Source organism: Mauremys mutica, chromosome 11 (assembly GCF_020497125.1).
Source record: "Mauremys mutica isolate MM-2020 ecotype Southern chromosome 11, ASM2049712v1, whole genome shotgun sequence".
NCBI lineage: Eukaryota > Metazoa > Chordata > Testudines > Geoemydidae > Mauremys > Mauremys mutica.
The window spans coordinates 84,358,284-84,375,316 of NC_059082.1; the positions used below are offsets into that span (position 1 = coordinate 84,358,284).

At 42.8% G+C, this 17,033-nt stretch overlaps 1 protein-coding gene across 4 annotated transcripts in view; it reads left to right on the forward strand.

The window, feature by feature from the left end:
* The first annotated feature begins 744 nt into the window (after positions 1-744).
* TNRC6A (trinucleotide repeat containing adaptor 6A) overlaps positions 745-17,033 on the forward strand; it is an 87,115-nt gene continuing 70,826 nt past the window's right edge. For all 4 annotated transcript variants that reach the window (XM_044978670.1, XM_044978671.1, XM_044978672.1 and 1 more), the window contains exons 1-2: positions 745-900; positions 1,981-2,028. In XM_044978670.1, the coding sequence (XP_044834605.1) occupies positions 896-900; positions 1,981-2,028 (53 nt within the window). In that variant the 5' untranslated portion in view covers positions 745-895. The remainder of the gene's footprint in view (positions 901-1,980; positions 2,029-17,033) is intronic.

Here is a 17,033-nt window from a genome sequence, read left to right on the forward strand (position 1 = left end):
GGCTGAGGGAGGAGGCGCACATGTGATGGCAGCTCCCCCTCCCCCTGACACCCACCACAGAGGAGGTAAGGGGGCTTCCTGGACCTGAGAGGGGCCTGGCCCCTATGAGCCTGTGCAGTGCCAGTGCCGGGTGCGTGTCCTGCTGGGGGGACTGTGGAGTCCTCCTCTCTGGCCCCAGCCCTGTAGTAGCCTGCCTGCACCCCCAAACATCTCATCCCCTGCCCACACCCCCTGCACCCCAGCCTGGGGCTCCTCCCAGGCCCCTCAGCCCCAGCCCATTCCGTCTGTTAGGTGCACCAATATGCGGGGGCGGAACTTGGACCTGTTCTGGGCACCACAAAACATTCTACAAACCTGCCGCCCCGGGCATGAGGCTAGCACAAGCGTTAAGTGTAGCCCCAGGCTGTGTGTGGCAGGGACGCGGGAGCCGTGAGAGGCGCTTGTGGGACGCTCTGTGGGGGCGGGGGGGGAGGGTCTTTGCAGGGGGTTCTGGCTCTCGGCGGGGGGGGCCTCACGCTTTCTGTTCGCCTAGGCGGCTGTCCGCCCGGGGAGCTGGCGTGATGCCCAGGGGGTGTCTGTCTGTCCGCGGCGCCTCCTGGGGAGGAGGCGTGTTCGCTGCCCTCCGGGTTGTTAGGGGGGTTGCTAGGGCGCCATATTGGGGGGTTTGCGTGCCCCGGAAGTGATGTCCCCGGCGGGATTGCTCTTCCGGTGCGGCGGGCCAGCGCCGGACCCGGCCAAGTTAGGACGGAGGCAGGAAATGGCGGCGACGCTGCTGCAGCAGCTGCCGGGCCCCCGAGCTCCACTGTGCCGGGCCCAGGCCGCCTAGAGAGCCGCCGAGCCAGCGCCGGGCCCGGGCCGCAGCCACCCCGGGCCGGACTCCGAGCACTTTACATACATGAGGTGATAGGTGGGGAGGGGCGAAGGGCGCTGGGATGCGGGGCCGCGAGGCGCGGAGCGGAGCGGAGCGGGGGGGCGCTGGGGGAGACCGCGGAGCGCGGGGGACACTCTTCGTTTCTTCCCGTGGCCTTGGCGAGCCCCTTGCCGGCGGGGACGGGGGCAGCTGGGTGATGCGCCCCTTTGGCCGGGCGGCCTTGGAGGGTAGCTGCCGTCCCGACCCGCCTCCTACCCCGCCAGTCCCGCCCCGCCCTGCGCTGGGCTGCACGGCGGGTGCCCTCGGGCTGCGCCGCTGTTAGTTTCGGTTAACGCGTCCCTGCTGCCGCTGGGCCTGGGTGTAACCGGGTGTAAACCACTTGAGTGTCTCTAGCTCGTGCCTCAGAAGGGCTGCCCACCCCGGCCGACAATGTGCTGTGGTCGGGGAGAGAGGAGTGGTGTTCAGCTCCCCAGCTCCGCTGTCCGCCGGAGCCTGGCTCGCCGCCTCCAGAAGCAGTTCTGTGCATCGGTAGTTTATTATCCTCGCCGCCTAAACAAGCGCTGTCAGAGTTTAAAAAGAACGGATCTTGGGTTTCTGTGGGATCAAATACATCCGACACTTGCCCAGACTGGAGCTGGTCATGTCTTTGGGGTTGAATCTCCTGCTCCTGGTTCGGTTTTCCACTGCCTTGGAGGTTTGATCTCCTACGTTCATATGTCATTATTGTGTGTCCATAATTCAAAGTCAGGTCTCTGTGTAGCATACTGCTCAGATCTTGCCTTCTATTTATTTTTACGTTAAGGTTAAGCACAGTTTTTCCTCGTCCCTTTTTAATGGAAGAGACTTTTACTATTTTTTTGTGGCTTAACAAAAGGTTTTAAGGGAGTGTGAGGAAAAATAGATTAATTGGTGTCTGTATGTTTTGCTCCATCCCTATTCTCTCTCCATCCCAAGATAAAACCTATGGATACCTGTATTCAGAGATCATTGCTAGCTTCTCCCCCATGAGGAACCAACACATGGAGATCAGTGTGTCTTTTAAACCCACCCCAATTATATTTGTTCTGCTCTTCTGTTGACATGGTAACCAACATCCTTTTCTGTTCCAGAGAATTGGAAGCTAAAGCTACCAAAGAAGTTGAAAGAAAACTAAGCAGGTAAGACGTGTGTTTGAATTTATTTCTCTGATTCCAGGACAGGGTGGGCCTAGAGTTTGTGTAGCTATCTTTTTTCCTCTTCATGGAAACCAGCTCTGACTTTATCTGGAGCCTTAATTTCATGTTAGTTGCTAGAAAAATTGTTGAATTAAAAGTGTAGCTCTCTAATAGATAGTGAAATCTTTCAATTTTCATTTGAAAATAATGTTTGCAAAGGTAAACTTCAGTGAAATCTACTCTGCTGCAAATGCCTGACTATAATAATTGTATGCAATGTTGTAGCCATTTTGATCTGAGAATTTTAGAAAGAGGAGGTGAGATAACATCTTTTATTGGACCAGCTTCTGTTGGTGAGAGAGAAGCTTTAGACCTTACCCAGAGCTCTTCTGTGTGAAGTTGGTCCAGTAAAGATATTACATTATCCACACTGTGTGTCTGATGATAAACCTGTGACTTTCTAGATAATTAACTCTGTAATAATTGATACATTTTTACTATAAAATATGTAATGCAAAATGTGTCCCATTGGAAGATTTTTTTTTTGTACTGCTTCAGATCTCTTGTGTAATGTATGTATCTTACGACAAAACAAACTTTGTATTTGTGAATAATGTAAGCACTATACCTAGATGTACAGACGCTCTCTCTTTTCTTAACCTATGTATTATATAATTTAAACATTAGCGTTAATAAAAAAAATTATATCTTTCTCTTCCACTTTAAGTTGTTGCCACTAGGAGTGCACAAATGAATGCAGGATTTTTTTTCAATCCTGCGCAGTCAAGTGGCTTTTTGTTGTCAAGGAACTAGCCTTGCTCTTGAATTTAGCATAAACTGCATCTTACTAGGTAACTATTGGTTCCTTGTGGTCTTCATATGAAAGAGTGAAGGCACTGAATCTGCCATTAGTAAGTGATTTTTATGTCCTAATGTGTTGCGAAGCTTGAGGAATGGGAATTCCAATACCAGCTACTTAGTTTATAGAAATATGAAGTATATACAAGTATTATATATTTCACTTCTGTGTTCAAGATGTTATTTCTTGCATATGTCTTATTCTGGCATGATGATATTCTTGCAAATTCTTAGAATGTTCTTTGTACTTCATTTTTGTCTTCTGTGTTTTTTCTTCTTTGTTTTTTCTCTTTCTGTCCCCTGTAGATTCAGTTAGACCCAAAAGAGACTTTTGCTAGGCAAGGCTGAATGTTTTAAAATTCAGCCAAAACCTGAGTGCAACTTGCTAGAACGAAGTGTTAATTTCTTATGGTTTGTTGTTTACTCATGTAGTTCACCTTCAAGTTTGTTTGCTTTTTATAACAACATTGTGAAAGCTGAAGAGCTTTCTAATTCCTTGGTACACCTCATCTTTGTAATGTGTGTTCAGGAGCTGGCATTTTGCAGTTCTTTTTAAATAGTACTGTATTGAGGGAGATAAACTGTACCTTAGCTTCCAATTTATATTATGTAAAAGCCTTAAGGTAAAGCTAGCATAGAATTCTTACATAAGATATTTCAGGGTCATTGTCAAATGGAGCCCACTTGAAGGGAATGATTCTAAAGTTATAGAACTACATAAATTGTGTTTTTTGTCAAGTAAAGTTTAATGCTGCATGATAGCCATAGTGTGAGAATATACAATACAATTGTCTTACCACACTGGAACGGCTTTAAGCATTTAAGACATTCTAAAGTGGATTTTCAAGTTAGTATTTAAATACCAGTTGTCTTCAGCTGACACTTTTAATGTTACTCATCAAATCTGTACTTCAATCTTGAAGGGAGTTTCATCACGCACACTACATAGCCTGGATACAAATTTAGTATATGACACATTTTAACTTTACTTAGTAGGTCACACAATCACTTCTGTGTTTGCTATGCAAGGTTATTTGTCAAGAGGACTATTTCTTAGCAAAACATACTTGAATTTCATTATGTAAGATTTGAGTGAATACACTAAGTTCCAGTCCACACTAGAAAAGGTAGATATAGCTTCTGGCAAAAATGTGCTTTTGCTGGCATAGCTTATAACAGTTCCCCAAACAAAATAAGTTGTATTGGCATAATGGTGTCAACACACAGGCTTTTATCAGTATAAAAATGACACAAAAATCACTCCCCTATCTAGAGTTATAATATTGCCAAAAGATTCTTGTTCAGACCTGTCCTTAGTAAAAGATGTTTAATGAATTGACTCCATAGTATGTTTGAGTCCTATAATTAATTTAAATGGATGCCAAATACGATTACTTAAGAATCACAATGAAGTGGTAGGCTTCAACATGAACTAATAGTAAACAAGTTTTAGTTAATATATGTCAATTGGCTGTTTTTATATTGCTACTAATTAGATGTATTTTACTACCTTGATCGTTACATTATTCTAGCAAGTCTCACTCTGAGACATGAGGGTCTGGGTACCAGGGAATGTATTATGATTTTATTGTTTGAGTTCATTTTAGATCTTCATGTAACCTGATATTATCTCTCTCTTCTTTCTTAAAACTTTGTGGGAGCCGTTGTTTTCAGATTGTTGCTCAATCCCTCAGCAGTGTTTGAATTAAATTCTCTTACGGTTATTCAAAATTTTTAACTTTCAATCTTCTTCTTTCTTGGGCTTTGGTAAATCTGTGAAACATTCAGTCCCCTTCTCCCACCACTCTGTTTTTGGCCAACATACAGTAAATTAAGTGATACTAATAAACAAATACTTGAGATATATTTGTTTTAAAAGTGAATGTTCCACCTACTGTGGGAGCTTCAGCTGGTAATGAGCGTCTCTGATCTCTCACCTCATTTTGAAGGTAGTTTTAGTAAGTTTTCGGTACTGGGAAAGTAATGTGGCTTATAGTGGTTTGTAAGATTGTAGCAGGAATTGCTGAGAGTGACTGTGCAAAAAAAAAAAAGAGGATAGAAAAAACCTGAATTAAATGAAGAGGAGAAGAGGTGTCGAGGCTAGAATCTGTGTAGGTAAGAGACTGGAGTTGCTGCTGCTTGTCTCTTCCTGCACCCCAAAGATACAGGAGCTGGCCAGAAGGGAGGATAAGTGAGGTGGTAAAGGTTTCACAGTCAGAGCTGGGAGAGGAGTATTGAGTACTGTGTAGAGAGGAACAAAAAGAGATCCAGAAAGAAAATCATAATTGTTAGATGTCTCCCATCTCCTTTAAAAATCTCAACATTTCAGTAACTGCTATTCTGTTGTCAACAGTTGTCAGCTTTTTAACACAAATTAGGTCATTTCATTTTCTTGCTAACTAATGCCATCCAGCCAACACCTCACATTATTGTGATGTTTGTCCCTATTGGCAAAGCCTCTCTAAGTTTAAAAGCCAGCTGTTTAAAAAATTCTTATGTAAAAGTTTCTTATTGGCTGGAATCAAGTTAAAAATACCAAACCTACATTTTTGGAATGGAATGTTCAGAACCGATGTCTGCACTCTCCATTTCAGGATTTTCTCCTTTATGCTATATCTGACTGTCCTCCAGATTCCCCATTAAGACATATTTCTTCCTTGAAGCCTATGAACTTTAGTCCTCCATTTTAAAGAGAGAGTATCTGTTTCAAAACATGAAGCTAATTAGAAGTGCAGTGCGCCTCAACCACAGGTGCATTTCTTTGTTAGTCTCCATTCTTTTGATATTTTGTCTGTGCAAGCCCCCATCCTGCAGGCGCTTATGCACATGCTTAACTTTAAGCACATGAGCAGTCATGTTCAAGTCAACGACCCTGTCTTTGGCAAAAATGATGTGGTTTTTCAGTCATGTTAGTTTAACATGATAGGAAAGTCCTCTTAACGCTGGCAGGCTAACACACGGATAAACAATATTGGCCTGTGTTTTAACAAGCATTAAGAGAGCTTTCCAGCCATTTGGCCAAGCTTGTGAAGGCATTATGCTCAGCTTGATGGCATTTCTCTTATCTGTAATGTGATAACTTTTGAAAGCTGCATCTGATCAATTCCAAAATTTCAGGGAATGGTCTTGGCATCAGTGGCTAGAACCCTATTAATTTAGGAGGAAATGAGGAACACATGGAGCACTTGCCATCTGTTTAGCACTACTACAGCTTCAAGCACCTCTGCAGTTGTCTATAGATCAAACAACTGGTTGATGGCACCCATTAACGTATTCCAGCAGAATATTCCATCTCATACCTGCCCATCCCAACAATTTAACACATTGACTGATTTATCTCCCAGACAGATGATGAATGGGAAATGGGGAGCTGCACAGAGTCTTTAGTATTAGGGGGGCCGGAATGGGGGTGCACAGGGCCACTGCTATGGGGGGAAACTGGGGGACCCTGTCATGGAAGGATGTGGAAATGGAGGATCACACAAAACCTGTGGCAGGGAGACAGTGGGGAGAGTTGCAAGGACCCCCAGAAATAGAGGTGGATGAGAAGGTGGTATGCAGGGAGTTTGTGGGGTGGAATGGAGGAATTCAAGGAGCCTCTGGTATGTGTGAAAACAAGACTCAAATAAGCTACAAAGTGTGTGACCCACTAGTGTTAAACTAATTAGGTAGAACTAACATGATGGGCAAAAAAAGTATGATTTTTTTTTTAAATCAGCGAAGCCCATCAATGTGACTTTTAACATTCCTGAAGTTAAATACAATAACTAAAGTTAAGTGCATAAATGTTTACAAGATGGGGAACTTAAATTATAAGCTGTTGGGCATTGATATTGCTTTACAGGCAGGTTAACGGTACATTTTTGCTGATGGAAGTTTATTGAAATTTACTGCATGCTGCTGGTCCAGCCTGAAGGATAACCATCACTTAGGGAATCAAAATTTGGACTGTCATAGATAGTTGGTTTTTGTTTCTTTTTAAATGTAGAGTTAAGGATCTCAATTTACAGTCTGCACAACCTCTTCAAAATGTTTAGTCTTGGGACTAACTGCCACACGTTAGCATTCCATCATATAAGCTGTAGTTCATGTTTTGAATTACTCTGATTAGCATATCAATTTGCTACACATTTTATTGTTTTGTATGGGGTTGTTAAACATCACCCATTATTCAATATGTTCAACACTGACTGCTATATTGTTGAACAGGTAATGTGCAACAGAACATCATGCAACAGCTGTATATTGTTAATTGAAATACTATGTCCCTAAAAACTAGAATGGAGGAGTTTAATCTTTGTAAAATCAGAAAACTGTTAAGGAGTGAGCACTAGTGTAAATAAATGGTTAATTTAAAATCAGTTGGCTGGTGGACACTATGTGTCAGATACTCAAGGAACCTTACAATTCTTCTAACTTAGGAAATCACCATGGATTCTATTTGGGAATGATGTTTTATTTCCCAAGTCATCTTGTGGAACTGAGAATGCGGATTAAATGGCTTGAAATAAATCAGCAGTATTTTTAACTAGAAACAAGAATTAAAAACAAACAAAGCAAAATTACAGCAGGCAATTCAAAAGCACTCATCCCTCTATCTGTATTTCCATTCCAAAGATGGCAGTTGGAAAAACTTCTGGTCTACACTAGTTGCAATCCTATTCTGGTTCTGGGAGCGTGGGTGTTTTTTATCCAAATCAGTTATCTCATCAGACTTAGTCCAAAGCTATTGTACTAAATCCCCACTCTGAGTCTTAAGGTATGTCTACAAAGCAATGAAAAACCTGCAATAGTGAGTCTCTGAGCCCAGGTCAGCTGCCTCTGGCTCACAGGACTAAGGCTGTGGGGTTGAAAATAGCAGTGTAGACGTTCTGGCTTGGGCTAGAATCCAGACTCGGAAACCCCGTGATCGGGGAGGTCTCAGAGCCTGGGCTTTAGCCCAAGCCAGAACGTCTACATTGCAGTTTTTAGGCCTGCAGCCTGAGTCCTGTGATACAAAGTCAGTTGACTCAAGCTCTGAGACTCATTGCCCCACGTCTTTCATTGCAGTGTCGTCATACTTTTAGACTCTAGCAAATAAGAGCAACCAGCCATGGTTTTCTCATCCACTTTAGAGAAAACAAATGAAAGGAGGCTGACCAAAAAAAGGGAAAACATTGGCAATGAGGTGAATGGTTAGCTATTTCTGTTACTTAAAAAAAGTCCTCATGATACCATGGCTTCCATTTGGCAGCTTGAGAAGGATATGAAGGAGTAAAGGGAACCTCCCACTTGTCCTGTTCCAGGAGCTTCACTTTTACAACCCTCCCAGGAAAAATGATTAACATGGCTACAATGAGCATGGTTGTTCTCAGGCCACAAGTAAATGTCCCTGGAAAGTAACTCTTGTACTCTTACTAAACTAGGGAGGGAATAATGTATCCCTTCACATGGACCTAGACAGGAGATGCAGTATTCTCTTTTTTTGGCTCTGTTGCAGTAAAATCACAGTATTCCACAGAGAAAGGATGGTTTGACACTGGACTGGGATTCACGAGAGTTGGGTTCAGTTCCTGGATCTCCTACAGATTTTCTGTCTGACCATGGACTAGTGAATTAAACTCTCGGTGCCTCAGTTCTTTGTCTGTTAAATGGGGGTATCTCTCCGTTGTTCACACAAGCAGTCTGTCTTGTCTATTTGGATGTAAACTCTTTAAGGCAGTTAGTCTTTTATTATGTATTTTGTAGAGCCGCTAACACAATGGGGCACCAGGTGCTGTTGTAAGACTAATATGCCAGAACTCTGGCACACTCATGCCGATGTTGCTAATGTTTATGGAGCACATAGAGGCGAATTCTGCATCTGAGAAATGGGAAAGAATGGTGTTTGCCAAATGGACAGCTTTGGTAGGGGAAATAATTAAATTTTCAAGTTTCTGAGGAGTTATTACACAGTATTGAGAATTTAAAGCAAAATAAATCAGATCTAAGTAGTTAATCCTTATTTACAGGATTCTTAACATCTGCACTGAAATTGTTTATAGGTTTCATGATTAGCTATAGTTGCTGTCCTACAACTAACTTTCTTACCAAAACCTTAGTCTCTGTCTCTTATATTACACACACACACACACACACACACACACACACACACACACAGTGTCTCTTTTTTACAAACAGAACAGGAGTACTTGTGGCACCTTAGAGACTAACAAATTTATTTGAGCATAAGCTTTTGTTAGTCTCTAAGTACTAGCCACAAGTACTCCTGTTAGTCTGCATCTGCAAAAAGATCACGGCTGCTACTTTGAAACGACTTATTTGCAGTATCTTATGAGTGTTTTAACTCTTCACCTGATATGCAAAATTGCAGTTATTTGAATTGTCAAAGAATCTTTCAATTTAGCACCATAGCTTTGTTTTGTTTTTTGTTTTGTTTTAAATCTAGTGTGGTTTTGTGTTCCATGTGGTTCTTTGGGGGTTTTGGGGTGTTTTTCTTTTGTGGGTGTTGAAGTAACCTATTTTTAAGCAAAGTTTACTAAGTTTTTTTTAGTTATGAAAACGTTTTACATGTTGTAGGAAAGATGATCACTTTTGAGCAGCGTTATATAAGGGAATGGCATTTTTGTTGCTGGAAGATAAGATTACACTGTATTTCAGAAGTTTAAAATGGAAACCCCCTTCCCTTACCGCCCCCCCAAAAAAAACATTGAAACTCTAGGTCAGAATGTGTAAATATAGGAGAAATATACAGAATATAAGGTCTAAATAATTTGAGTGATTCGACATCAAAAAGTTCCAGATTTATGGTTAGATGTAGGTTTTATGTATATGCTAAATGTCTGATACGCAAACGATACCCTTTAACATTAAAGGGTCTTGGAATTTAGATCCACTTAAAGGGCGGTCAACTTAAAAATAGTACTTACGCCTGAAAATGTTACATCTACTGTCATGAGTTATGCCTCAGATTATTATAACCGAAAAAGATTAAAGAGGGAAAAATTCTTTTCAGTTTGCTTTGGAACTTGTCGCAAGAAACCTTAGAGTAAATTTGAAAGCACTTGTGTATAGTCACTTTCACTGTTTCCCTTTTTGTTTGTGGATATTTAACACAATAATGGGGGGTGGAGAAGAGAGCCACAGTTTCAGAAGTTTGATTGCACAGTCCAAAAAAAAAGTGTCCGGGAACTCAGTTGGCCAGTGTAGTTCTTCATTTTCATTTTTTCTTTAAATTAATTAGATTTCAAGTTGACAGCATTGTTGTTTCACATGCAAATATCACACCTCTTAGTGTCCCCTTGTGTGAGAGGAACAGTATCCTGAATGGTCTGACAGAACTGAAGATCATTGCGAAAAGGTGTCTGTGATCTATGAATAGTATTAATGGCACTTGCTGGCATATTTTGAACCCAAAATATAGCAATGCTCTTGCTGTCTGGTCACAGTCTAGAATGAGTTGTTAGTTCAGCAGATGGTGTTAGCCCCCAGTTAATCAAATATCTCACTTCCATAAAAGTACACAGGTTTTCCAGAGAGCTGCAATTAGACTGGCTTGTAGAATAGCTCTGGACAAATTTACTTCACTTCATATTTTTAAACTTCAGGAAAAAATATTAATGTTAAGTACACAATCAATATCATTAACTTTCTGCTAAACTAATTTAATATTGGCTATTTTGGCAAAAAGGCAAATTATTTGTAAACTAGAAAACCATCTACAGAAAGAAGCTAAGAAAGCACAAAACAATGTGCAACTTGAACTGAAAATGCATACAATAGAATCTCAGAGTTAAGTACACCTCTGGAATGGAGATTGTCTATAACTCTGAACAAGAGGTTACAGACTTCAGCCACCGGTGCAGGGGGTTGGGGCTGCAGCTGCAGGATGGGGGAGATAAGTGCAATGTGGGGGGCAGTTGGTTGGGGCTTCTGACCCTTGGGGCACCAGGGCTCCAGGCAGAGGGCTCAGGACTTCTGCCCCATGGGAGCAACGGGGTTCAGGGCTTTAGGTCAGCGGAAGCACTGGGGCTTCAGGGATCAGGGCTCTGTTTGGCTCCATTCCCAGTTTGGGGGTGGAGGGAGGGTGATGCCAGGGCTCAGAGTTTTAACTACGAGAGGGAGCACTGGGGCTGAAACCGGTGCTCCCCTTGTAGCTCAAGCCTTAATGCCTCCCACAGGGCTGAAATTGACAATGGAGCCGCAGGGCTGAAGCGCTGAGTTCCAGCACCTCAACAGAGCTGAAGCCAACAATGGAGCCGCGAAGCTGAAGTATGGTGCCTCGGCACTCCCAGCAGGGCTGAAGCTCTAAGCCCCAGCACTCCCCCAGTCTAAAGCCTTGCGCCCCCAGTGCTCCTGAGGATCAGAGTCCTGAGGCTCTTCTTCCCGCTCCCTCCCACCCAGAGCACTCACCACCACCACCACCTGCAGCTGCTGCCCCAACCCCCCGTGGCTGAAGCCCCGAACTGCTGTGCCCCCGTGCAGGGCTGAAGCCCTGAGCCTCCAGCTCCCCCCCTGCCATCGGTCTAAAGCCCTGGGCCCTGGTGCTCCTGAGAGTGAGAAGCCCCCCCTCGCCCCCAACCCACTGTGGCTGTAGCCCCGAGCCCCAGGACTAAAGCTCCAAGACAGTACAGTATTTGCTGTTTGGGGGGGTTGTGTTTTTTCTGTGCTGCTGCCTGATTCATTACTTCCACGGGGTGTCCAGTTGACCAGTAAGTCAGCTCTAGTGTTCGTGTCTTTGAGGTTCTACTGTACTGCGTTTTAGGTTATGTTTCAGAATACGCTTTTTAGTAGCAGTATATCCAGTGCCTTATGTACTGACGTGTAGACTGATGCATATCCTGTCAGGGTATTGGACTGATAAATATCTTCTTACCCTAGGAAGTCTAGTTAATACAAGGCCAGTTGAGTGGCTGGTAGCTAGTTTCAGAGTAGCAGCCGTGTTAGTCTGTATCCGCAAAAAGAACAGGAGTACTTGTGGCACCTTAGAGACTAACACATTTATTTGAGCATAAGCTTTCGTGGGCTACAGCCCATTTCATCAGCCGCGTAGAATGGAACATGTAGTGAGGAGATGTATATACATACAGAGAACATGAAAAGGTGGGAGTTGCCCAACCAACTCTAAGAGGCTAATTAAGATGAACTATTTTTCTCCTGCTTACAAAAACTTTTGATATGCTATCAACTTAGGCTTAAATAGAGACTGGGAATGGCTGAGCCATTACACACATTGAATCTATTTCCCCCACATTAAGTGTCCTCACAGCTTCTTGTCAAACTGTCTTAAATGGGCTATCTTGATTATCACTACAAAAAAAATTTTTCTCCTGCTGACAACAGTTCATCTTAATTAATTAGCCTCTTAGAGTTGGTTGGGCAACTCCCACCTTTTCATGTTCTCTGTATGTATATACATCTCCTCACTATATGTTCCATTCTATGCATCTGATGAAGTGGGCTGTAGCCCATGAAAGCTTATGCTCAAATAAATTTGTTAGTCTCTTAGGTGCCACAAGTACTCCTGTTCTGGTAGCTAGTTGTCATCTCTTCTTCTCTCACTCCCAATCCCAAAATTTCCCCTCAGTTGGGACTTAGTGGGGCAGTATTACATTTAATATATGTTTGCCTGCAGAAGGACATAATAATGAGAACACAGTAGTCAGAGGTATACGTTTGCAGCATTTTGAAGTAGTTCACAATGAACCTAATAAAACATGTTGGTAGAATTCCATCACAGGTAGAAGACTTCTAAAAACATCTGTTGGTGATATGTTAGTAAAGAATCTTTTAAAATGAACTAGCACCACCTTGTGGGATTGATGTGACTTTACTTTAGACTCGGCAGTGCTCTTTCTACAGTCATCTGCTTCACTTGCAAGCTCCTAATTTGAACATATTTTGAACACAGAGGTAATGCTAACATCCTCAAGATATACACGTGTGGTTGAAATTCATCTGAAAAAGAATGTTTTTTTTTCTATTTAGCATAAACTTTAGAAGCTTGAAACTGAACTTTCTTAATGCTTTTGTCTATCACACATGCAAAGTAATTTGTTAGAGTTAGAGTGATGGGGAACTAATGCTATTAGTAAAATGGTGACTCATTTGTTCTAAAAAGGGGAAAAAAACTCAAACTGAAGGAGATAAGGACAAATTTTGCCTCGCCAGCCAGCCTTCATAGTATCCTTTTAAAAAATAATCTCTTAAATGAGTTCATGTGTATTAATGTATTGCCCATTAGAATAGTGACCACTGTTTCTTAGAAAGCTGCTAGTTCTCACATCAGTACTAAAATCAGCAGGGTGTAAGAACTGTACTTTTTTCAGTATTTCACTGCGAGTTAAATATACACACACAACCTATTAGTGCAGTTGTATGGCTGAGATTTTAATGATACAAAATTCAGAGGTAAGTTTCACCAATAACTATTAATATCTGACTGCATGATTAAAAATTCAAGCTTTGTATTGCATAACATCTCCTTTTTTATATAATAACAGCACTTAAAGCTTCATGAACATTAACTAGTGAATCCACATTACATAGGTAAATATTCCTGTTTTACAGATGGAACACTAGAATACAGAAGCTAAAGAGACACTGTCAAGTTAATTTAGCCCCATAGTTTTTACAAAATCTAACCTGGCCTTTATGGACCCCAGATTGATACAAATATTCTAATGACCTAAAAATTTTTTTTAAATCAAATGGTGATCAGATATAAGCATTCTCCTGAATGTTTGCAACCCAGAAATTATGGCATTTTTCTGGTGTGTGAGCCAGAAAATGAATGTGATTAAGCAAAAACTAAAACTGGAGTCATCTGTTTTCATTGTCCAAACTGAGCCGTTCTTTTTAGGTGACAGATCTGAGGAAGTGCCCCAGATTGAGGTGTCAGTAGAGGAGGTTTGAGAATAAGTTGAAAAATTAAACAGTAATAAGTCACCAGAACAAGATGGTATTCACCCAAGAGTTCTAAAGGAACTCGAATGTGGAATAGTAGAACTACTAACTGTGGTATGTAACTTATTGCTTAAATCAGCCTCTGTACCAGATGACTGAAGATAGCTAATGTAACCCCCCTCCCCCTCCCTCTTTTTTTTTAATTAAAGGCTCCAGAGGCAATCCTGCCAGTTAGGAGCTGTAAGTACACTTGCAGCTGTACAGTGCTCGGAGTTAAACCCGTCTTCGTACAGCTGAGTAGGGAAAGCGCTGCAGTCTGTCCACACTGACAGCTACCAGCACACTGTCGTGGCCACATTTGCAGCGGCATTGGGAGCGGTGCATTATGGGCAGCTATCCCAGCGTTCAAGTGGCTGCAACATGCTTTTCAAAAGGGGGGGGGTGGAGTGTGACAGGGAGCGTGGGGGAGAGAGAGTGGATTTTTGGAGCTGACACTCTGTCAGCAGCTGCCTTGCAAGTTCTGACCCCCTCCCCCACCCCTCTTTCTCTCACTCACTGAAAGCAAACAGCAGCTGTTTGTTTTTTTCCTCACAGACCAGATAAGCAGCTGCTCCGAAACGCCCCCCCCCCGCCACGTTGCTTCTCTCCTCAAGCCTCCTTCCTCCCCCTCTCCTCAAGCAAACACTAGCAGTGGGCGTTCCAAAGGGAGCCCCCTGCCTTTGCTCAGTCACAGCAAACAGTAGCTGTGTTTGTTTTTTTGATAAGCAGCTCCGGAGCCCGGAGTTCACAACAAAACAAAGATGCATCACAACAAAACAGAGAGTAATCTTCACTTAAGAGCATTATGGGAAGCTTCTGAAGGTCAGTAACAGCATACTAAGATTATTCCCTGTTTACACTGGCACCCCAGCGCTGCATCAGCAACGCTATACTCTTTATTCCTCTCGTGGAGGTGGAGTACAAGCAGCGCTGTAGCCACGGAGATACAGCGCTGTATGTGCCTTGCCAGTGTCGACGGGGAGTGAGTTACAGCGCTGTAAAGCCACCACCAGCGCTGTAACTCTCAAGTGTAGCCAAGGCCTAACTCAACTACTAGGCAGATTGGTTAGAACTATAGTAAAGAACAGAATTATCAGACACATAGATGGACATGATTTGTTGGGGAAGAGTCAACACAGCTTTTGTAAAGGGACATCATGCCTCACCAGTCTATTAGAATTCTTTGAGGGAGTTAGGAAGCATGGGGCAAGGGTGATCCAGTGGATATAGTATCCTTGGACTTTCAGAAAGCCTTTGAAAAGTTCCCTCACCAAAGACTCTTAAGCAGAGTAAGCAGTCATGAGATAAGAGGGAAGATCCTCTCATAGATTAGTAACTGGTTAAAAGATAAGAAACAAAGGGTAGGAATAAGTGGTCAGTTTTCAGACTGGAGAGAGGTAAATAGCCCTGTCTCCCAAGGATCTGTACTGGGATCAGTGCTGTTCAACGTATTCAGAAATGATCTGGAAAAAGGGGTAAACAGGCAGCAAAATTTTCAGATGATTCAAAATTACTCAAGATAGTTAAGTTCAGAGTTGACTGTAAAGAGTTACAAAGGGATCTCACAAAACTGGGTGACTGGGCAACAAAATGGTAGATGAAATTCAATATTGATAAATTCAAAGTAATGCCTATTGGGAAACATAATCCCAGCTATACCTACAAAATGATGAGTTCTAAATTAGCTGTTATCACTCAAGAAAGAGATCTTGGGGTCATCGTGGATAGTTCTCTGAAAACATCCACTCAATGGGCAGTGGCAATCAGAAAAGCTAATGGGTTAAGGACCATTAGAAAAGGGATAGATATTAAGACAGAAAACACCATTGTGCCACTAGATAAATCCATAGTATGCCCACACCTTGAATAATGCATGTAGTTCTGGTCATCCCCACTCAAAAAAAAAAATTGTGTGTAAAAAAGAATTGGAAAAGGTACAAAGAAAGTTAACGAAAATGAAGAGGGCTTTAGAACAGCTTCCACATGAGGATAGATTGAAAAGATTCAGCTTATAAAAAAAAGATGACTAAGAGGCGAGATGATAGAGGTCTGTAAAATCATGAATAATGTGGGTAGAAAGTGAATAGGGAAATGTTATTTACTCCTTCACATAACACAAGAACCAGGGCCACCCAATGAAATTAATAGGCAGCAGGTTTAAAACAAACATAAGGAAGTACTTCTTCACACAGTGCACCGTCAACCTGTGGAACTTGTCAAGATGTTGTGAAGGCCTAAAGTATAATTGGGTTCAGAATAGAATTAGGTAAATTCATGGAGGACAGGTCAGTCAATGGCTATTAGCTAACTGAGATGATCAGGGATGCAACCCCATGCTCTGGGTGTGCCTAAGTCTCTGACGGAAACTGGGACTGAGCGACAGAATGGGTTACTTAATAATTCCATCTGAAGCATCTAGCTCCAGCTGCTGTTGGAAAACAGGATATTGGTCTAGATGGACCATTGGTTGACCCAGTATGGCCGTTCCTACATTCTTAATGTAGGGCAAAAGTTAAAGAACATTAATTGTGAGAAGTAAAGATCCTTTCAGTTGCAGTGGCCTATAGTGTTGGTGGTAACACATGTAAAAAGGACACTTGTTTTCAGAAAAAGGTTTTTAATTTGATGATATTCTCTTCAGTTACTTACCAAAGATAATACAATGAGTAAATGGCACAACTTTTGACTAGATTTGAAATCCTTGGATTTCACTCGTGAGTTTAGGCCCTATAGACGGGCGGACTCACCCCTGCGGCACCTCCTGCTGGTCGTCCTTGGGAATTAGGTCATCCCAGCATCCGGAGCGCCCTCTGCAGGCCAGTGATCTGCCTTCCAATTACTGGCCCCTATGTCCCTCCCAGGACCCCGGTGCCCCTTTAACTGGGTCTCCCCCTCCCAGGGGAACCCCCACCCTACTGTCCCCACTTTGCCTCAGTTTGGCTACTGCCCAGTCTCCATCTAGCCCCTACGCCCTGGGGCAGACTGCAATATCAGCCACTCATCACAGGCAAAGGGGTTTGGACCTGCTTCCTTTGCCTACCCCTGGGCTGCCCCTGCAACCCCCAGTGCCTCTTGACCTTCTGCTAGGCTGCAGTCTGGGGCTTTCCAGGCTGGAGCTCCCCAGCTCCTCAGCCTTTCCCCAGCCCTGCTCCACTCAGGTACCCTGTGTCTAGCTTCTAAGCAGCCAGGCCCTTCTCCCTCTCCAGGCAGAGGAAGACTGCTGAGCT